The 22460-nt window shown below is 48.6% G+C and overlaps 1 protein-coding gene across 4 annotated transcripts in view; it reads right to left on the bottom strand.

Annotated features, from left to right (window-relative positions):
* The window catches only part of CDC42BPB (CDC42 binding protein kinase beta), a 121824-nt gene that overhangs the window by 32171 nt on the left and 67193 nt on the right, over window positions 1–22460 (bottom strand). For 3 of the 4 annotated variants that reach the window (XR_012329820.1, XM_073800009.1, XM_073800008.1), the window contains 10 exons: window positions 20042–20190; window positions 11222–11315; window positions 9196–9396; window positions 7250–7498; window positions 6168–6230; window positions 5775–5854; window positions 3711–3877; window positions 3512–3631; window positions 2498–2631; window positions 1073–1315 (listed from right to left, as the gene is read on the bottom strand). Coding sequence is in view for 3 of the 4 variants with exons in the window: in XM_073800009.1 (XP_073656110.1) it covers window positions 1073–1315; window positions 2498–2631; window positions 3512–3631; window positions 3711–3877; window positions 5775–5854; window positions 6168–6230; window positions 7250–7498; window positions 9196–9396; window positions 11222–11315; window positions 20042–20190 (1500 nt within the window). In the remaining variant the exon portion in view is untranslated. The remainder of the gene's footprint in view (window positions 1–1072; window positions 1316–2497; window positions 2632–3511; window positions 3632–3710; window positions 3878–5774; window positions 5855–6167; window positions 6231–7249; window positions 7499–9195; window positions 9397–11221; window positions 11316–20041; window positions 20191–22460) is intronic. The other variant, XM_033850579.2, reaches the window with a different exon arrangement.

The raw sequence follows: 22460 nt of genomic DNA, 5'->3' as shown, positions 1-22460 counted from the left end.
AAAGCAAACCCCAGACACAGTATCATTTCACCCAGAACTGGAATGGTCATGCTTAATTAGGGGTTCACTACAAAGAGTTACAGTTGGCTAGAACTACAAATGTACTGGGGTTGCAAAATCAACTGTCTAAGAAGAAAACAAACAGGCATTCTGAGGCCGAAGGACAAAGAGCCCTGGACATGAAGGAACAGGAGCACATGCTCTGCGCCTCCCACTCAGTTTACCGAGTAAACCCAACAGAATGTTAAAGGAAGGGTTGTGGGCAATGTGTTGCCTGTTGGTAACAGAACGTTTGAAATCATCTCGGGCAGCAGTTCAAAGTGGGGTCCTGAGGCCCTTTTAGGGTCTGCAAGGCCCTTCCCCTTCTAAGTCCCTACCTTAGGAGCTGGGCTTTCTTCATGTACATTATACAAAAAAGCGTATTGCTCCAGACAATGGAGAAACAGATATAAGAACCCGGGTGTTTTCTATTAAGTCAGACATTAAAGAAAGGCATAAGCATGTTAAAAATGCCACACTTCTCACTATATTTTAAAAAACTGGTCACTTTTCATAAAAATGTTATTTATGTTAACATGTAATGAGTCTGTTGTTATACTGAACATTTTTTCAGTTTTAATTTCTAACGTGGTAAACACTAAGACCTATAACCACACAAACAAAAGCCCTTCGGGGCCCTCAGTGATTTCTGAGTGTCAAGGATTCCGAAGCCAGTCTCAGGACCACTGCTCTGGGGCAGCGGCATTGAGCACCTAGAAGCCTTCGTGTCTCCTGAAGCCATGCTGCGTCACATCATGACGTGTTTCTATGGTATGTCTTGTTCGTGAATACCCTCTATTCTGCTTTACAATTTTAGTACTACAGGAACTTCTTTTAATAACTTCACAAATAGGGAACAAGGGCTGAGAGCTACAAAACAGATGCTTAGCAAAGCGGCTACTTGGCTTCACGTGAAATTTAAGATCCATTGTATCTTCAAGTGATTTACGTGACGCAGCCTAAGCTCCCAAAGCTGTTTTACTGGGATCACCCAGGCACCCCACCAGCGTCCCCTGAAGCCCCGAGAAGCTACCTCCTTCCTGCTCTTGTCGGCCCTGCGGGCCTCCTGCCTCAGCGCGTCCATCTTCTGCACGGCCGCCTCCACCTCCTCCTCCCGGTCCCGCAGCTGCCGGGACACCTTCTGCTTCTGGGACCGGAGCTCGGCCATGCGCTCGTTGAGCTCTGAGAACTCCTGCAGGGCCAGCTTCCGCTGCTGGTGGGCGTCTTTCAGTTCCCGGGCCTGGGACTTCAACCGCTCGGAAGCCTCAATCAATTGCTGAACACAAAAGAGTTAAATTACAGATGGTTTACGTTTGCCTAACAAGGACTGGACTGGAAGGCGGGAAGCGCTGTCTTCCACGGTATTAAGGGGTTAAAGTGACAGCAGATCTGGTTACAGGCTGTAGCCACAGCCCCGAGAACTGACCTTCCTGGAAAAAGCCCTTTGTTTGTCCCAGCGCAGCCTGAAGAAGCCCACCTGAGACCAGTGAGACCCTCCTATGATGTGAGCAGCTTGCTCACAGAGGCAAGTCTGGCCCAGGAATTTCGACCTCTCCCCTGTGTCATCCACGCAATCACCAAGCGCGAATCTGGTCGCCAATGTGCTTACTTAAACCCAGCAGATCAGACAAGAGCACATTATATACAGAAGTGCTTAAGATTTCAATCAAAGTAAAGAACCGTATAAAAACAATCTGCTCCCTGCAGCCGATCCCTTGACAACTGGGCTGCTCGGTCACCGTGGCACCTGCTGGCCTGCGGCTGGAAGCAGCAGGATCTGAGCAGGCTGGAGGGCAGCTCCCGCCACAGGGAAGAGAGGCCCCTGTGGACCCGCCCACTGCAAGTTTCTCCAGCCCACCTGCGCCTCTGAGACGAAGCCCTGCAGGTGGTACGATACCACGGGGAACGGAAATCCTGCTCGATTCAGAAAACAGACCCCAACCACAGGGTCAACAACCGAGTGTACCTTAGGAAACATGGTCCTCACCGGTGTGAACATACTGCTGTCTGGACACAGCTGGAAGTGTCTCACTGAAAATCAACGTCATAAAGGAGCTATGGCCTCTTTCGCAAAGCCTTGCCAGAGCTGCAGGCCGGGCAGGAAGGACAGGGACTCTGGCTCGGGTGAGGACACGCGCCCTACGCCAGCTGGGTCAGCGCAGGGAAAGCCCTCAGCCCTCACACGGGGATGCTGCCCGCTCAGCAGGCCCGTGTCCGAGGTTAAAGACGACGACCGGGAAGTGCGCCCGTGGAGCCACGGCGCTGAAGAGCCCCCGCGACCACGACTGGCCCCACGGTAACCGGGCGCCAGTTGGGCTCCGTGTGAGCCTCGGCAGCAGGGGCCAGGATCTGCATGCAGGCGAGGGGCCTGGACATCCTCGAACACGCGCACGGACTCAACTTCACACTCTGCAAGATCACGTAAGCCTCTCTCACGCAAACGAGGCCTCTTGACTACCTTGTGGAAATCCTCCTTTTCCTGCCGCACCAGGCGGTACTGCTTCTCCAGGCCTTTCAGTCGATGCGTGGAATCCTCGTGCTCCTGGCGAAGAGTCACCGTGTCCTCAAGCTGTCGCTCGAGCCTATTTGAATCTGAGCAAAAGAGAAAAGAAAGCGTATTCCCTTACATGCAAAACTTTGTGATCTGACCTACTGACAGGGAATTATTTAATAATCCCAAATGCCCTCGAGGCTTTTTTGACATTCTCTCTCAGGCACGCACGTGGCCGCCTGCACACCTGAGCAGACCCAGCAGACTTGGCTCTGCCCCTCTGTCTACGCACCCTTCCCCGGGACCGTGAGCCCCAGGGCGGCATGCGCCTCTCTGTCTCGCCCTTGCTCCCTGTGTGCGCCAGCACAGTGCAGCCGAGTGGTGCAGGAGGGTTTTAGTAAGTAATGGACTCAATGGAAGCCCTTTTCTGGATCGGGATAGTGGGTCCCAGATAGGAAACAGACAGAAGGCAATTGACTCGGGTTTGATTTGAGATGAGAGTCAAGTGCAGCAGCAACCATGTGTCAGGTAAACGGTTAAGACTTAAAGGTGACTTGAGTCTTCAGGAAGCTCTGATAACCTAGGAACCACAAAACACACACTCTCGTGACAATAGAACCAGCATCTAAAACACTGGAAAGTGAGTACAGCCACTGAGGGAAGCTTCAGAAAGGAAAGTTATGGCAATTCTGTCTTAGAGTGACAAAGAGGAGAATTAAGAGAGAGAAATGCAAAATATTCTGAGAGTTTATGCATAAAATATTAAGAACTGATTCTAGCTGTAACTATAACATTATAGTATTAGAGTTAAGCACGTTGGAGAAATGATTTTAAATAAGCTGGCAAAACACCAGAACTCTTTGCTAAAGTTTAACCTTTTTCCCCTGCTTTTCCATCCAATGAAAAGGACTCTGAAAATTTTCTTGGCAGAGACGAATGCCCGAGAACAGAGACTAAGCAGTTTGACTTTAGAACACTTACCTGCTATTTTGTTCTTCAAACGTTCGATTTCTTCGTTCAGCTTTTTGATCTCTTTATCCCGGGCTGAACTGCCCAGGGCCCGGGCCGAGCCGTGGAGGGACTGGACGGTCTGGGTGGACTCTGGGGAAGAGACACACATGAGTGCAGGCCCACGGCAGCGGCAAGCAGACCCCACTGCAGAGGCCCCGCTGCCACTCACCCTGCAGCTTCCTGCTCAGCTCCAGCCTCTCCTGTTCCAGCCTCCGGATCCTCCTCTCATAGGCTTCAACCTGCAGGCTGTTCTCCAAATCCCGCTGCACACCCTCGTCTTTGGTTAACGTACTGGACTGCATTATGCTCTTCAGAGAGCCCCGGTCAGAAAAACAGCTGCAAATAAAGCAACAGGGTTTTCTGATCTACTGAGAATTTACAGTGATTCCATTAGCATTTAAAAACTTCCTGGGGTAAAAGATAAGCCTTTTTAAATTGGCAAACAAAAACACTTGTGAAAAGACTTTATTGTTTATGGAGCCAAAATTAGACAAGAGTCTTCCTTCCTGCAAATGACTGGGTGACAACGGGCAGCGAAGAGGGACGCCCTCAGAGCTGGTCAGAGACATTGCCTCTGCAGGGGAGGGGACGTTAATTTCTTTCTTTCTTGTTGAAGTACTGTTGATTTACAATGCTGTGTTAGTACAGAGCATAACTTCTAAATCATCGCGTCCACTCAACCAGACACTGAAAAGAGAAGGCCTTCTGCACGAGGAGCTGGGCTGGTGGGGCCTGGCTGGGCTCAGGCAGAGGCTTCCCAGGACGCTCACCCTGGAGCCTGCAGCGAAGTGAGTCGGCGAGGGCACGCTGGCTCCACGCTGACTGGCGACGGTTCCTTCAACCCTCCGGGGCTCATCTTCCCCCGAAGACTGAACACCCTGTAAGGTTCCTTCAATTCCAGCACTCTCACCAGCACAGATAAGCTCCTCACCAACGACCAGCCGACTCACAACACACAGACTAAGGCCGAGGATGGCTCTCTCCATCAGAGCTTAACTCGGGGACAGGTTACTTAGTTCCTCTTGCATTTAACGTGACAGTGACGTCAGGGACGTCTCTGAGTCCTACGACGCATGCAGCGAGGCACCCACCGCGCACGCGCAAGCACACACACACTCACAGGAGGGGCTGGCTGGTGTTTCTCAAAGGTGGTCCGAGGGTGCTGTGCCGGCTGGCACTGCCGGGGTCCGGGGTCCGTTCCAGGAGGAGGTCCCTGGACCCAACCCAACACACCTGAGCCTCGGTCGCGGGGACGGGGCTGGGATCCACAGGTGTGATAAGCACCCAGTGAACCGAATGCAGTGGAAGGTCTAGCGCCTCTGCGGAGGGGCTAATAAATCAACACGCCCAGCACGCCCTGGAACGCCTCCTTCTTGGCTGGAAGGCATGTACCGTAACTTTGGCTTGCGTGCTGTTTAACTCCGGCAACCACACCTAAAGAGAGTTTCTACAAGCTTGAGCACAAGTAACCCTCTTCTGCAAGGAATCTGTACCACTTCAGGCACCGTGGCAGCTCCATTTGTTTTATTTTACCCGCCTTTCTTCCTAACCCCTCTCTTCTTGGCCCAGTTTCCTTTTAAAAGCAAGTTAGAGCGTCTCCGGCAACGCAAGTCTGCCAGAGGCCCATTCGAGACAGAGGCCGATGCAGACAAACACCAGCCGGGGCTCCCGGGGCTGGAGCCACATGTGGGGCTCGTGCTCTCAGCTCTGGCGGGGACTGTGCTGCAGCCCCACCCATGGGAGCGACGGGGCCGTGGCTAAGAGCCCTGCAAAAGCGAGTGGGCACCCTGATGAAGATGGCGCTCAGCCGGGCGTGAATGGACACCGTGCCACTAACTGCGGCCACTGATGTCCCGGCGGCACAAACCCTGCCAGTGCCGATGGCCTACAGAGATCAGGCGCCAGCAAGCCACGGCCCGAGGGCCAAACCCTCTCGAGCCTGCTTTTGTACCTCCCATAAGTTCAAAATCGTTTTTACGTTTTTAATGGGTTGTTAAAAAAGAAAAGTATACAACAGAGATCTCAAAGCCTAAAGTATGTGCTACCAGGCCCTTTATGGAGAAAGTCTGCCGACCCCGCTATACGTGGCATCACGTGCAGCACCAGGTGTGCACTTTTAAAGGACAAAGCCATCTGGCGCTCCCGTAAGCACAGCCCTCTCAGCACTCGGACTGCTCACCCCCCCGGGGGGGAAGGCTCCTGCTCTGCAGCTGAGCGATAAATGCTGACATACCTTTCCGTGGTGAATGTAAAACCGATGAATGGCAAATGTAATCCAGAAAAGCCCGTATGAGAACCAGGAGGTAATATTTCCTGCGCAAGAACACACACAACATAAACGAAATTATGTTCAAACAAATGGCAAACAAGGGAGAAAAAGTATTACCCCAGGATGAACTCAAGAGTGCAGCGGGGAGAACGGAGGGCGCTTCTGGAATGTTGCCTCCATGGTGCCACCTGCATGGGGCCGGGTACCGGCAGGTCCACTTCCCGCTCCTGGCAGGGGCCAAAGCGTGACGCAGTTAAGGGGATAAACCCACTGCTTCTGATGATCATAATGGCACGGGTCCAACTTGGATCAGGCTGCTGACTGTGAACCTTCTAAAGCGGCAGGATCCCCACTCACCGTGAGCCTGGGCAGGGAGGAGTGGGGGACCCGGGGCAGGGGCTTGGGCTCTGGGTTCTTGGCCTGAAACAGAGGCCAAGGTAAGAGGCAGGGTTTGGAACCCAAAGGTGGACTATTTTAGACAGGTTTACTACAACTCTATTTTTCAATATGCGGGTCCTTCTCTATTAAAAATAAAAGCAAAGTTATTTATCTGGAGAATTGCAGTGTGGAAACAGTTTCTCTGAAGTCCAGGAAAAATCCTTTCAACAATGATAATACTTTTCTCACATCATCTAAACGTCAGCTCTTATTTTACTAAGAAAAAGTCTGTAGGGAATAATCAAGATTTTTCTTTTACTTGGTTGAAACCTCAGTTTCTCTATCCCCAAACAAAGACACACGTATAGACTAATAAGGCTGAGTTTGATGACGCCAGAATAGTTTTACAGCACATGAGCAAAACTCTCTGGGGGCCAAAGGTATACTGACAAGTGCATCAGAGGCCCTGACAGAAAAGGTCAGACACCAGAGGGTCCCAGGGCCACATCCCAACTTGAAAAACCCACGACCTGAAACATCAGCAACTCAAAATCGGCCCATCACCACTGTCACTCCTGACTTCCTGAGGCATAAGGAAACATTCACGCACACGCTGAACACACGTGATGGCAGGAAGTCTGGACGTCCTCACGCACAGGGTCAGTGAGAAGGACCGGAAACCCTGAGGCCCACGTACTACCTGTGGGGCCGCAGGCGGGCTCCTGGCAGTGGTGACAACGGAAGTGACGTTCTAATGTGATAACGTACCTGACGCTGTTTCGCAAAGGTACAAAGCCATGAAGATAAAAGTAATTCTGATGAATTCTAAAACAAAACAGCTATTTAATAACTCCATTTTACTCAAATTGAGTAACCCATCATTTTAAAAACGGGATGTTAAGGACCAAGCCATAGGCTGGGATAAAAGGTACATTTTCTTGAGACAACTGCCAAAACTTCTGGAGCCCAGCACAGTTCTAAGATTCGCCACCTCCAAGGCGAGCGACCCTGTGCGCTGCAGACCCCCTGGGGTGCGACACGGGGACGGCCGCCGCACTTACAGCGTTCCTCAGCACGTCGTCATCCACGTCAAAGTTGGACGTGTCGGAAGGACTGCTCACATCCGGGATGTAAGGGGCTTCCAGGTTTCGTATATTTTCCCAGTTCAGTCCTTGGAAAAACGCGTGCTTCTTGAAGTCCTCCACCCCATTCTGTCCCAGCCGGCGCTCCCTACTGCAGATCAGCCTCTGGATGAGGTCTTTCGCCTCCTCGGACACGTCTGTGACGTGGGATGGGAACTGAAACCGCTCCTGGAGGGGGAAGGGGGCAAATCAGGGGACACGTGATGAAAACACTCAGAAAAATCTAAGGTGCACAGACATCACAGGGAACAGAGTAGAAACAACAGCTCCAAAGCAACAGTCACTTTTCATTTCATGGGAACTAAGTGCAACCAAAGCTAATGAAGCCTGACTCCAGAAAAGCAAACATGAAAATCGTGAGTCTTGCTGGCTTTCCTCATGGCAGACTTGTTACCACACTGCACATACATTAAAACGGGGGTAAATTCTCACCTATCAAGGTGGCAAAGAATGCTGACAACAGGCTGTGGGTGGGAGAGAAACTGGCACAGCCTTTCAGAACGCATTTTGCCAACAGCTGTGGCAGTTCCACTTCCAAAAATTTAGTCTAGAGAAACGGTCCCAAAGAGAAAACATAACATGTTCATGATGCCATTCTATTCTGACCAAGAAAACTGAAAAGTACCTAAATGCTCATCAAAAAGGGACTTGTTAAAACAAGATACGGTGCACACATACACAGAGAGTAAGGCCCACCTCCGCGTGCTGACAGGAAGAGGACCAAAACCCCGGCCATACGCGATGTGATGCCATTTATCTAAATGCCAACCCCCCACGCCAGCTTAAGTCCACAAGGCCACATACCACCATGGCACAGTGGGCCTGAGCACTGAGCCGCCCCTGCTGTCCCGGGCTACAGTGGAGACTGAATAAAAGAACGAAGAGACCACTAGGCCAGGCCCCACAGGCGGCAGGCGCTTGGAAACAGCAGGTCTCGCTGAGAAGCATACGGGGTGTTTTTCACCATCTATTTACTGAAGTTTTTATAGTAAGTATATATTAATTTATAAATAAAAAATTATTTCTACTTTGGGAAAAGTGTTTTTTTAAAAAACAGTATAACTTGCTTTGATTTAAACAGAAGACCCTTTACCACTTTAGTGTTAATCTGCTCCCTATTTGAGCAAATAAAGGGAGACACGGCTGCAGGACAGATGGCAGACAAGTGGGAACCTTGCTGGGGTGTGTGAATGACAGAGCAGGTGGGGAAAAAAAGAATGCTGTAAGCAAACAGGCAGAAAGGATGAAACTGGCATTAGAAAGACATTTGATAAGGAGTATGAAGAAAAAATACAGATGACAAAAACATTAGATGGAAGAAGAAATAATAAACAGAAAAACGAAGGAAACAGAAGAAAGCAACGTTGAAGTGAGAAATGAACAGCTGGGAAAAGGAAAGGGGAAAAATAAGGAAAAGAAATAGGATCAAGAAAGGACTAAGAACGCTACTATGTTGAGATGTGTGATCTGTTCATGACAACTGACTTCTGGGCAAACAGGTTTGAGAGTCTGAGCTGGCATCTGGTGGATCCAGACGCACAGGTGGTCAGTGGGCCACCCTCTCTGGCAATTCCCACCCCACACGGCACTGCGGGTACCTGCGTTTTCCTACCGAAGCCCGCTTCTCCTGCAGCGATCCTGGCCTGATGAACCCGTCACCCTCCGCCAGGAAACAGAAGCATCCTTCGAACCTCCCCTCCCACCCAGCCTTCTGTGTCAGCAGCCTGTGCAGACTCCCGTCTGGCTGCCCAGCCTACTCCACCCCGTCCCTCTTCCCCAGTGACTCCCCCTCAGGCTGCCTCCCTTGCCTTGGGGCCTGCGCCTCGGGACTAGAACAAACAGGGTGTGGAAATGTGACAGCTTACTTCATGGTTCATGATCTTTCCATAGGTCTCCACAAGGGATTCTGCATAAAACGGCGTTTCTCCATAAAGCATCTCGTACATGCAGACACCTAGAGACCACCAGTCGCACTCGGGGCCGTACTTGCCCATGCCGTCCTCCATCGCCTGCAGGATCTCTGGGGAGATGTAGTCAGGGGTGCCCACGGCCACAGAGGACTGCACCTTAGGGGAGAGGGCGGTTGGTGTTGAAGGGAAACCCTAGGGCATCTCTACTTTCAAATTCCTAATTATTTTCTCTAAAACAGGGACAGCAGATGATGAAATCATCATGGAATAAAACTGGCACCTGATCATGATTTAAAAACCTAAGAATTCAAAATTCAATGCAAATAAGTGTTGCTACAGCACTAAACAGAGGCAGTGTCCGGAATGCACGGGACTCTTGCAGGCTGGGTCTTTCAACGCCCAAAGGCCCACCAAGCCTCCACATGGCACTGAAGACACACATTCTCCACTGCGGCTCAAAGTGTGGTCCAAGGACCATGTGCATCAGCCCAACCCTTCTCAGACCTTCATGCAGGGACACCATATACCTGTGAGACAGAGATTCTAAGACGCTGCATTTCTAACATGCTCCCAGGGGAAGTCCAGGCTGCTCACCACACCCTACCCTCTGGCCCCCAAACAGGAACGTCTGGAAGTAGGTCCAGGGATCAGCTGGGTGCCTGGACACTCCCTACATGGGGCACTGGGAATGGACCTGAACGTAGCGACACCTCTATGGAGGGCTACAACTGGTGAGGTGGCAACCATCCCGGAGAAGGCAAGGATGCTGCGCAGGCTGAGAGGTCACAGATCGGCCTCAGAGCACGTGGAGTGCACAGGCCTGAGGGTCAGGCAGGCCATGGAGACAATAATCCAGAAGGCCCGTCTGCACAAAGACCAGGCTCTCCCTGGGTGCCAGCCCCAGAGCCATCTGAATGACTCAGCGGGGAGTCCTCAGGAGCTCTGACCGGGCAACAGCCGTCGGGAGCTATCGCAGGGTGAGTGCCACCGGGACGGGAGTGCCATGCAGGTAAGAGAGGTGACCAACGCTCCGGCTCAGACCAAGGCCACTGCTCCCGTCGTTACAAGACTGGCTTCGGGGACAGCACCAATATATCAATCAACGCGTGGTCAAGACTTCCAGAAATAAGAGACTGGCTTTGTGGAGAGAAAGTGAGGAAATCGCTTCGCTCATTTGAAAACACTGTCAAGTGATGCCAGTTTTACAGGTTCTTTTACTGCTGCTTGAAAACTCACAGTAAGAAGGGGGGCGGGGGTCTGCTCTCCTCTGGAGAAGTAGTTGCATTAGACTTTATGATATGTGTAGATTCTAAAGAAAAGTCTCCCAAACACCTCACACTGAAACTGTGACAAGGGCCGCAAGGGAGAACGCAGACGACTCCCTAACGCACTGGAAGCCGCTGGCTGGAAGCAGCTGAGTGAGGTGCAGCAGCCCCACCTGAGGCCACTCAGCCAGCGTGCTGGTCCAGCTGAGGCCCAAGCCCAGCCTCCTGGTGACGGCCCCTCCGGGGAGGTCCTCCTGCTGTGCAGGGAGTGTCCGTTGGCCCTTGGAACAGGGGTATCAAGGCCCCCATTTCTACATCTGCAACACCCCTGGCTGACAGGAAGTCCCGCCCCAGACGGAAACGAGAATGCACCATCACCCAGTTAAGGTCTGTCCACCTGGCAGGCATTTTAAGCAAGGACCCAAGGGCTGCCTCTCTTTCACTGCCGTGCTGGCACACTTTTAGCTGCCTAGGGATCTGAGGAAACCTGACAACCCCCCTTTTAGAAGGCATACGTATTACTTTTGTAAACATAAAAAACAAAGATGTTTTAAACTAAATAGAAAATTTCAAGTGTCTCCTAAGTGCATTCGTCTTAATTTACATTAATAAACTTGGTTTCTTAATTGTATCTCAAATTGAAAATGTAAATAAGCCCCTTCTAATTGCAAGCAAACCCCAAAACCAAATGGAAAATCTCCAACAAAAATACCTACAGTTCCATCATCATTCATCTTCAAACACGATCCAAAGTCAGCCAGGCGGATATGACCATTCACATCCAAAAGGACATTGTCAGGTTTAATGTCTCTGTTAGTAAAATAAATACATAAATTAACCATTTCCATGCAACACATCAGGTAGGTCAAAGCCCTTAACTGGTAGCGGATCAGCGGGGGAAACGCTAGCATCAGTCATGACAGCTGTAACAATCCAAGAAAACATCCCCGTGATGATGCAGTCGGGCGTGGCAGCAGCAGTCACCACCAGCGCTCACTCCTGCACAGCAGTTAATCCCCCATTACCACGCTGAGACACCGTTACTGTTCCCACCCACCCACCCAGCCTGCGAACCAATGCTTCCAGAGCACCTGCCTCGTGCCAGGCGCTGCTCTTGAGCCCGGGCCTACGACAGTACCAAGACGGCGCTGCCCTGCCTTCACGAAGCCTCACACCAGCTGGGGTGTCAGGAAATGAACATGCAAATGCACAGATATGCACATGGTCTTGGCATCCCTGAGTACAATCCACGGGGCAAGTGCTACAAAGAAACAGGAGGAGATACAAAAAGAGGTAGAGGGACAGAGTGTGAAGCGAGTCAACGTGGCCGTTACCACTGAGAAGAGACGCCTGAGCAACTGGGGCAAAACAGCTACAGACCAACAAAGCACCACGTACGCCAAAACTGTATTTTAGAGACAATAACAGGGAAGCTCCAGAGTGGAGCAGTCTGCCCAGTTACACAGCAGCAGGAAAGTAAACTGTCCCACTAAACCCGTGGTCTTACTGACAGTTCTTCTGTGCACTTGCCAACACCGGGCAGGGATGGGGGGACGGCAGGGTGGACTTTAAGGAACTAGCCCTCCTTCCTGGCAGAATAAGCTTATGCGACTGGAAAAGCCACATAAGCACGAAAAGGAACAGAAACTTTAAAAGCAGAGGAAGACATTCACCAAGAAGAGTACAAGGATGTTTCCAGCAGCACAACTTGTAATAGCCACAAAGTGAGATCCACCTAACGTCCACCTGCAGGAGACAGGTAAAGCAGCGGGCTGTCCTCACGTGACAGAATGCTACATCTCAATGAAATCACACAGGAGCACCAACTACTCCCAACACAACAGACGAGTCTCACAAAGAAATGTGAGCAAAAGATGATGACAATTCTTACCCCAAAAGAGAAACAAAGCAAAAAACCCTTCTAGCACTCCAAACGGAAATAAATCTCCTGAAATAAACACCCAAGAATATGAAAAACAAAACAATATAATCCCTCAGTGAGTCAGAAAAATAAAAACTAAGAACAGGGGACTTCCCTGGTGGTTCAGTGGTTAAGACTCCGTGCTTCCACTGCAGGGGGCGTGGGTTCAATCCCTGGTCAGGGAACTAAGATCCCACATGCCCTGCAGTGTGGCAAAACAAAAAGGAAACAAAAAAAACCTACAAACAGAACTAGACAAACATAGGGAGAAGTGAAAAGAGAGTTGATTTAACCCAGGAAAGAAATAGAAGAAAAAGACAAAATCTTAATAGAAATAAGGACTAAATTATAAGATGCCAAAGGGGAATCAATTTAAATAAAAATCTAATGAAAGGCATTGAAGAAATGGAGGAAAAGGTCTGGAAGAATAAAAATGAGACAAAGAATTAAAAAGGGTCAGAGAGAAAGTAGCTGGAGACTGAAATGGAAGACAAGCAAAGAAGGCACAACATATACATAACAGGAGTCCCTAAAGAAATCAAAACAATAAAACATAACTAACATTTGAAACTATACTCCAAGAGAACTTTCCAGAAGTAAAAAAGACCTGAATCTACAGACTAAAAGGGCCCATCAAATTTAAAAATAAATAAATAAAATGTCCTGTTTTTTGGAGCCAGACAAGTTGATATGGAACAACCAACATGCAAGAATAGCTAGAAAAACACTGAAGAGAAAGAGGTATGATGGGGGGACTTGGCCGTACGTGATTTCAAGCCTCCATGATTAAAGCAGTGTGGTCCCAGAGCACAGAGAGAAAGACGACAATGGAACAGAATAGAATGTCCAGAAACAGACCAAATTCATAAAGAAGCTGAGTATATAATAAAGATGTTATCTCAAATCAGTGGGCAGACACAAATAAGTTTCATGCTGGGACAACTGAAGAGCCTTTTAGTTAAAGATAAAATCAGATTCATTCTTTTTTTTTTGCGGTACGCGGGCCTCTCACTGTTGTGGCCTCTCCCGTTGCGGAGCACAGGCTCCAGACGCACAGGCTCAGCGGCCATGGCTCACGGGCCCAGCCGCTCCGCAGCATGTGGGATCTTCCCGGACCAGGGCACGAACCCGTGTCCCCTGCATCGGCAGGCGGACTCTCAACCACTGCGCCACCAGGGAAGCCCAGATCCATTCTTTATACAAGAATAAACTCCAAATGGATAAGAGATCCATACGTTAAAAATAAAACTATTAGAAGAAAACATGGGTTTTCTTTTTCTCTGGGGTTTTAAAAAAAAGTACTTCTAACTATGACTCAAAATCCCAATGTAATAAAAGACCAATAAATTTAATACATTAAAAAATCTACATGGCAAAAGACTACAATAAGCAAAATCAAAAAGCAAATGGCAAACTGGGAAAAAATATTTGCAACATATATTACAGATAAAGGGCAAATGTTTAGCAACTGAAGGGAAAAAGCTAGAAATCAGAAAAATGGGCAAATGACATGAAATAAATAACTCACACAGAAAGATATAAAAATGAAATTCAACTCCGCAAGAAAGACAAAAAACAAAAACAAAAAAACCCAACTGTATAACCATCTCTAATCCATCAGATGGCAAAAACATAAAAATATACTATGTTGCCAAGGCTGCAACGAAACAGGCACTTTCATACATTGCTGGTAGGAACACAAAAAGGTATATCTCTACGGATGGAAACTGGCAACATCTGATAAAGTTAAAAAAAATGTTAGTATATATCTAATATGTATTTTATTTCTCTGTCGATCCAGTGATCCCACTTCTAGGAATTCACCCTAAAGACACACCGACAGTACAAAAAGATGTAGGTACAAGGTTATTCATTACTGCATTATTTATAATCGCAAAATACTAGAAACAACCTAAATGTCCACCCACAAGAGAATTAACTATGGTACCGATACATGCGGCGTGCTGTGCAAACGTAAAAGAGAATGAAGAGCTCCATGAGCTGATACAGAATGATTTCTAGGATACGTTAAGTGAAAACAACAAGATGCGTTAAGTGCATATTTAACCATGCTACCTTCTGTTTAAGGAAAGGAGAAATAAGGAAACATGTCTGCTCATCTTGCATACACACACACACACACACACACACACACACGATAAACGGAAAACAAGGAACTGGTTACTTAGAAGGGGCAGGGAATGAGGTGGATGCGATAAGGAAGGAAGTGACAGTTCTGAGTATAACCTTGCTTAGTTTTGGTATTATCGAAGCATGCTTGTGTTCTACATGCTTAAAAAATGAAACGAAATCAACAAAGATGGGAAGGGGCACCTGAAATGGAAAGCTGATGAAACCAGTGAACCCAATTGTATTTCAAACCAGTAACACAACAGCACTGAAGGGAAATGGGGTAGAAAAAGAACCCCAAACCTAAGTAACTTACGGCAGAGAACCTGACACTTGCAGTTGGGAGGTGGGGTTAGGGCTAGGCTTAGGTTTGTTTTTAGTAGGATAAAAGCAGAGCGAGGGTCCCTGGTAGCTCAGGACTTCCCTGGTGGTGCAGTGGTTGAGAATCCGCCTGCCAATGCAGGGGGCACGGGTTTGAGCCCTGGTCCAGGAAGATCCCACATGCCGCAGAGCAACTAAGCCCGTGTGCCACAACTACTGAGCCTGCGCTCTAGAGCCTGCGAGCCACAACTACTGAAGCCCGTGCGCCTAGAGCCCATGCTCTGCAACAAGAGAAGCCACCGCAATGAGAAGCCCGCACACCGCAACGAAGAGTAGCCCCCGCTCGCCGCAACTAGAGAAAGGCCTGCGTGCAGCAACAAAGACCCAACGCAGCCAAAAATAATAAATAAATAAATTTATAAACTATAGTAATAAAAAAAGCAGAGCAATTCTGAAGCTACTTCAGATACATGGCAGGGCTGGGCAAATGACTGGACGTGCTGGTGCTGCCGGGAGCCAGAGGAGGAGACGGAAATGGACCAGGAGAAAGCCAGAAGGGTAACTCGTGATTCCCAAATTAGACATGGGTCTGTATGTATAAATGCAGACGTGTACAGACATGCACTTTACTCTGTCCACTGAGGGGCCTAAAACAGACACCCTGTAACTCTGAGCACACCCAGCACCCAGATACGGTCTTTAAAACCATCCCCCACTAAAGGCACCAGGGTTCCTCAGAGAAGGTACGAGATGAGCCAGAAACTAAGGCAGTTCTCAAAAACGATGAGGGCATGTCAGAAACATGGGAGTCAGGTAGAAGCGGCTTCCACTGGCCAAATACAGGACAATACAAGCATAAAAAGAATTCAGACAATGACAAATTATAAACCGTTGGGGTGACAAAGGACCCAGGTACCCACACTGATAATAAATAGACAAATGGGAGAGAAGGGAGGCGCTTCAACGTGGAGTGGATCCTGGAGTTTGGAAATCGTCATTTTGCAACCATCACAGTAAAGGCTGGACCAGGCAAAAATCATCAACAGATACTAAATGTAGGGGGACACTCTGAAGAGGATGTATGCATGATCTTAAAGTGCCTCCCCACAGATTGCTTTTAGATACAAAGGGGAAAAAGTCCTAACTATGCAGCAGTGAATCACTACTTGAGCCTAAGAAGACGGGTGGGGAGGGTCTTCACAGAGGTTGCCCCTCTCCCTTATACCCTCCAGAGGTGTTCAGCTGCTAACCATATGCGTGCACCTTTCTTTTCCAATGGTGTTGGTTTATCTGGGCAGCATGATTCTCTATTTAAAATATAATAACATCAATAAATGTTATTTAAAAAAAAACTGAACTGCCCATTTGCATGCAGGGAGGTTACAAAGAAAGGCCCTCTCAGCAAAACACCAGGGAGGCCGAGGGCAAGGACTAACCCAGAGCTCCTACCAGCAGTGCTTCTGAGCTGGGCAGGTGGTCCCCACAGCACCAACTGAGAGAGCAGCCAATCCATGAGCGGACTGTCCCCATGGGCCACCACCCTGCTTGGGACTAACCCAGCCCATTCTCCCTCCAAACCCAGCAGTGGCCGCTTTTCCAGTAGAGTCAGGGGCACAGCTGAGAAGCAGCTCCAGTCCCCCGAAAGGGCCTTTTCTCTGTCGGCTGTTGTGACTCTGGTTAAAACGGTGGAATTGGCCGGGGCGGGGCCAGGTGGGTGGGATTACAGCCCTGGACAGACTGCAGTCTGATTTTCCTTTCCTGTTCTGCCCGTGATGCGCTGAGAAGGGAGGCCCTCCCGCCCACTGCTGTCCCATTTCTGAGCGACACACAGTGCGCCCATGGGGCTTCCTACTGCAAAACCAACCCGCAGGCTCAGTGGAGGTGGCGCAGGGCTGGTCCCTGTGCCTCCATGGACGGGCCTCCGCGCCAGCCTGGCTCCTGGAGGCCCCGGGCTGCCTCTGTCTTCATCCAGGTCCTATACTCCTACTCCACGCCTCTTCTACTCGGCTTTCTAGTTTTCCTTTTCTAAGGCCTTTCTTTTTTTTTTTTTTTTGCATTACGCGGGCCTCTCACTGTTGTGGCCTCTCCCGTTGCGGAGCACAGGCTCCGGACGCGCAGGCTCAGCGGCCATGGCTCACGGGCCCAGCCGCTCCGCGGCATGTGGGATCTTCCTGGACCGGGGCACGAACCCGTGTCCCCTGCATCGGCAGGCAGACTCAGCCACTGCGCCACCAGGGAAGCCCTCTAAGGCCTTTCTTGTTCTCTGAATATTCCTTCTCTTAAAAGTGTACCTGTTCTTATTTCGATCGTAAGCTGTACGTATTCTGTTCTCTCTGGGGATGTGATTTCCCAGCTGCGATCCTTCGTGAGCCTGTTGCTCTCCGTCTCTGCCTCTGCTGGCATCTGCGTCTGACCTCTCAGGAAGCGGCGGCACCCACCGGGGGGGTGGGCTCCCAGGTCCGAGCTCCCCACTGCTTCTGGCACAGTGAGCCTCGCAGGGGTCCAGAGCCAGGGAGCAGCCGTTCCGCACGCAGAAGCCCGGCCGGCGGGGCGGCGGGCACTGCCTGAAGTCACCAAGGCCCACATCCTCCCACGGGAAAGGGCCCCAAGCTACGGTCTGAACCACGCTCCTCAAATCCACCAGTGAGAACACTCTTGTGCTGATGAAACTCATTTACTTCTGGCCCCGCCAAATGCAGCCTCAACTTACATCCCCCTGAGACTGGGTAGGACTGACTTCCTGTATTACCTAACTTTGTGAACTGTCTAGCAAAAACGCAAAGCTTACTGTTTTCACTAGGTCATTCAAGCACTTAGTCTGAATATGGAGTTGACTTTAAGGGAAAAAAAGTTCTTGAATTATTTTAATGTTCCCTACCATGCCCAGAGATTAAAAGATAGAGCAAAACTTCTACACAACCAATTAAGAAAATGAGGAGAAAGCTTCCTAATTAGGGAAAAACAGGAAAGAATAAACTATTCAAAAGACAGTCAAATTAATTTCCCTGGAGCTCTGTGACAAATACAAAGACATTCATCTCTCTGTTGTGAATTAGGCAAAGTTCTCTCAAGAAGAGTATAAAATCTAATGTTGAAAACAACAACAATAACTGTTATAAAAGCAGGCGTAACGACATTAAAGAAAACAGGAAAAAGAGGAAATGCCCCGTCCCAAACCTCATGGCCCTAAAAGCAGCAACCGCTATGGGGGGCAGCTCCCTGGGCTCGCCCATGACACGGGGACCTATGCACAGCGCCCTGGGCAGGAGCGTGTGGTCCCAGGCAACCTGCCCCCCCCCGCCCCCCGCAGGGCAATGAGGTCACACTCTTGGCAGGACTTGAAGGGCTGTTACTTTGACACTGGTAGCCATTGCTACCCTCAGAGCAGGAGCTGTGTCTGCTTAGGAAAATCCCTGACAGGCTCAGAGGCTCAGCCCGACCACAGTGCAAGGTCAGGGGACTCATGACAGCTGCAAACCTCTCGACGGCAACACTGAATTCCACACGGGATCATCTATCAGTCATGTATGTGAATGGAATTAAGATGCTCCTCTCAAAAAATTTATTTCACACACCTCCTTTTCCAGAAACTGCTGGAGGATATGTGCCACCAAATCAGAAGAATAAACCAAGAAACAGAAAGACGCACGACTCAGAAAACAAGGGAGCCCACCCCAGGGAGACGGCAGGAGAACCTCTCCACTCAAAAAGAAACCTCACGATGAGAGCCACCAGAGCAGGAAGGCGTGGGAAAGACAGAGGGATGGATCCGGGAAGGTAGATCGAGGACTGCTGGTGTGTCTGAACGTACAGAGCTTTACAATTTGGTCACGATATTTGGGGATAGTTAGTGGCAGCTACACAGAGAAGTAGCCAAAGAAAAAACAGTGCAATTATTAACTCCAGAGGAAACAAAACTTTATATAGGAAGTGTAACTATTTATACCACAAGGCTCATCTGTAATGTTTACACAGTATACTATAAACGCCACACACTGATCTAACCAAAAGTTATTACATTTGACCCCTGAACAACACCAGGGCTGGGGTGCCAACCTCTGCGCAGTCGAAAATCTGAGTGTAACTTCACAGTCGGCCCTCCATAGCCGTGGGTCTGCACCCACAGACCGTGTAGGACTGTATTATGTATTTAGTGAAAGAAATCTGAGTATAAGCGGACCCGTGTAGTTCAAACCCATGTTGTTCAAGGGCCAACTGTATTTTACTAACTGGGGCCAGATGGGAGAGGGAAGTTTGAGAGTTTGTGTGGGAGACAGGGATGAGAGACAAATGTACTTACTTGTGTCAAAGAGTCAAATCTCCACATCGATAGACGTGGTCTAAGACCTCCCCACCCCCCACACAAAGTGAAACAGCCATGAAGCCCGTTATTTAGAAATATGGAAGTAAACAGAAGAAACAAGTAAAAACTGTCCATCGTTGCCTATGGCAAGGGGCAGCAGGGTGGGGGATGGCTGGAGACTCACGTTTTGTTTTAAGCCCTGTACAACTATTTGACTTTTTAAAACTACTGCCGTGAAATACTTTCATAAAAATAAAATAAGTAAAACAGAACAAAACCAACAAAACCCCACCCAAATCCCACAGGATTAAAGCACTGTCTTAAATGGTAGAATGAGACTGACACAGAGGCACAGGCTGGCTGAGGCACTAAGGCCGCTGTCCTGGCGGGGGAGGGGTGGGGAGGGCAGGAGGGGGCCCCCCGCCCCCGCCTGACATGCAAGAGCAGTTACACTCACTCAATTCAAGTCCTTTACGATGCTGTGATGTGAGCCCCTCTCCTCAACCCAAGCCCCCTTTCCTGAGTGTTTTATGGGTGATTGAGGCATGAGCTCTGGGGGCTGGGCAGGGGAGAACATGAGCCAATGGCAGGTAAATATCAAAAGACAAGGTGACTTCAGCTGACAGCAATTAGAGCGTCACAACAGTCACGTAAAGCTGGGGTCTCCTGGGAGCCAGGTGCTGGGGTGTAGAGCAGCGGCCTGGTAAGGCATCCTGCGCCATGGCAGTCGAAGGGAGGACCCGCTAACTGCACGACTTCCCTGCACAGCCCGGGACTGGGGTCCACGACTCAGGGGACTCTGAAAGGAATATCCCGACACATGAAAGGTGATTTCCATAAAATATATAACAAGGTGATTACCTGTGCACGTAATGAAGCTGATGGATGGAATCGATAGCCAACACCATTTCACCAATGTAGAATCTTGCCATATCTTCTGGAAGCTTGTCCTCAAATTTACTGAGCAGGGTCAGTAAATCACCACCCACGTAATAATCCATGACTAAGTACTACAGTTGGGAAGAGAAGGGCAGAGAAGACGACATTCAGCCACCACGAAACCTAACAACCAAAGGTCAGCTTCCACTGCAGGAGCTCTGGACTCCTCAAGTCCGGGTGGACGGCTTCCTGCAGTTCCTGTCATCCAGGACTTCCCCCCAGAACAAGGACCCTGATGGACCATGATGCTGCTGTAGTTGAGAAGAGATTTCAGTAAATACTTATTCTTCTTGTCAATAAAATTTCTACCTGTACAACACAATCAGATGGCATCAATATAGAAGTCACATTCCATTTATAAACTGATGAAAGGACCACTGGTTTCTCTTTTTTTTTGGGGGGGGGATTTTATTTATTTTTATACAGCAGGTTCTTATTAGTTATCTACTTTACACATATTAGTGTATGTATGTCAATCCCAACCTCCCAATTCATCCCACCACCCACCCCCCCACTCTCCCCCCTTGGTGTCACCTGTCTCTGTCTCTGCCTTGCAAACCGGTTCATCTGTACCATTTTTCTAGATTCCACATGTATGTGTTAATATATTTGTTTTTCTCTTTCTGACTTACTTCACTCCGTATGACAGTCTCTAGGTCCATCCATGTCTCTACAAATGACCAAATTTCGTTCCTTTTTATGGCTGAATGATATACAAGATATTGTTGTGGGGTTATTTTGCCACACCGGGCGGCATACAGGATCTTAGCTCCCCAACCAGTGATTGAACCTGCACCCTCTGCAATAGAGGCGCAGAGTCTTAACCACTGGGCCACCAGGGAAGCCCCTGAAAGGACTGCTGATTTCTTGATATCGTTCAATCTTCCTATGTAAACTAGCAGTGTTATTATTTTTGATTTGTACAAATCATTTTTTCATATTCTTCAGAAATATTTTACCCAATCCCCTTCATTTTTATTGAATGAAACACTCTTTAAATTCTATAATGCTTTACAATTTTCAAGTTTCACACACATGTTCTCATACAATCCCATAGAAACCCCCTTTTCAATTCCCTACCCCTATACTGCCCCTCTCCCTTCCCTCTCCCCAATGGTAACAATTAGTTTGTTCTATGTATCTGTGAGTCTGCTTCTTTTCTGTTACATTTACTAGTATGTTGTATTTTTTAGATTCCACATATAAGTGATATCACACAATATTTGTCTTTCTCTGACTTATTTCACTTAGCATAATACGCTCCCATCCACCCATGTTGCTACAAATGGCAAAATTTCATTCTTTTTTATGAATGAGTAGTATTCCATTACATATATGTTATATACATATATACATCTTCTTTATCCATTCATCTGTTGATGGACGCCTAGGCTGGCAATTGTAAAAAAAACAAAAAAAAAATGCTGCTATGAACATTGGGGTGCATATATCTTTTCAAATTAGTGTTTTTGGTGGGGTTTTTTTGGATATATACCCAGGAGTGGAATTGCTGGATCATATAGTAATTCTATTTTTAGTTTTTTGAGAAAATGCCATACTGTTCTCCATAGTGGCTGCACCAATTTACATTCTCACCAACAGTGTAGGAGGGCTCCCTTTTCTCCACAACCTTGCCAATGTTTCGTTATTTGTGTTCTTTTGGATGATAGCCATTCTGACAGGTGTGAGGTGATATCTCACTGTGGTTTTGATTTGCATTTCCCTGATGATTAGCAATGTTGTGCGTCTTTTCACGTGCCTGTTGGCCAGCCGCATTTCCTCTTCGGAAAAATGTCTATCAGTTCTTCCGCCCTTTTTTTAAAAAATTTATTTATTTTGGCTGTGTTGGGTCTTCATTGCTGCATGCGGGCTTTCTTAGTTGCGGTGTGTGGGCTTCTCATTGCGGTGGCTTCTCTTGCTGCAGAGCACGGGCTCTAGGCGTGCAGGCTTCAGTAGTCGCAGCACAGGGGCTCAGTAGTCGTGGCACGCGGACTCTAGAGCACAGGCTCAGCAGTTGTGGCGCACGGGCTTAGTTGCTCCGCAGCATGTGGGATCTTCCCGGACCAGGGATCAAACCGGTGTCCCCTGCACTGGCAGGTGGATTCCTAACCACTGCGCCACCAGGGAAGTCCCTTCCGCCCATTTTTTAATTAGGTTAAAGAAGAATAAACAAAATAATAATATTTTCAAAATGTCTGAAGAAAATAACAGAATGAAGTCCCATAACATACATTATAAAGAAATGAAAATTAAAATAGTTTTGTGTTGATTCACGGATACAGTGAGAGACTAATGACATACGAAATTCAGAAGGAAAATAAACGTATATGGAAAAGGCAGG

Source organism: Tursiops truncatus, chromosome 2 (genome assembly GCF_011762595.2).
Source record: "Tursiops truncatus isolate mTurTru1 chromosome 2, mTurTru1.mat.Y, whole genome shotgun sequence".
In the NCBI taxonomy this organism is placed as follows: Eukaryota; Metazoa; Chordata; class Mammalia; order Artiodactyla; family Delphinidae; genus Tursiops; species Tursiops truncatus.
Note: the sequence above shows the minus strand (reverse complement) of the source record. Positions and strands in the feature narration are given on the sequence as shown.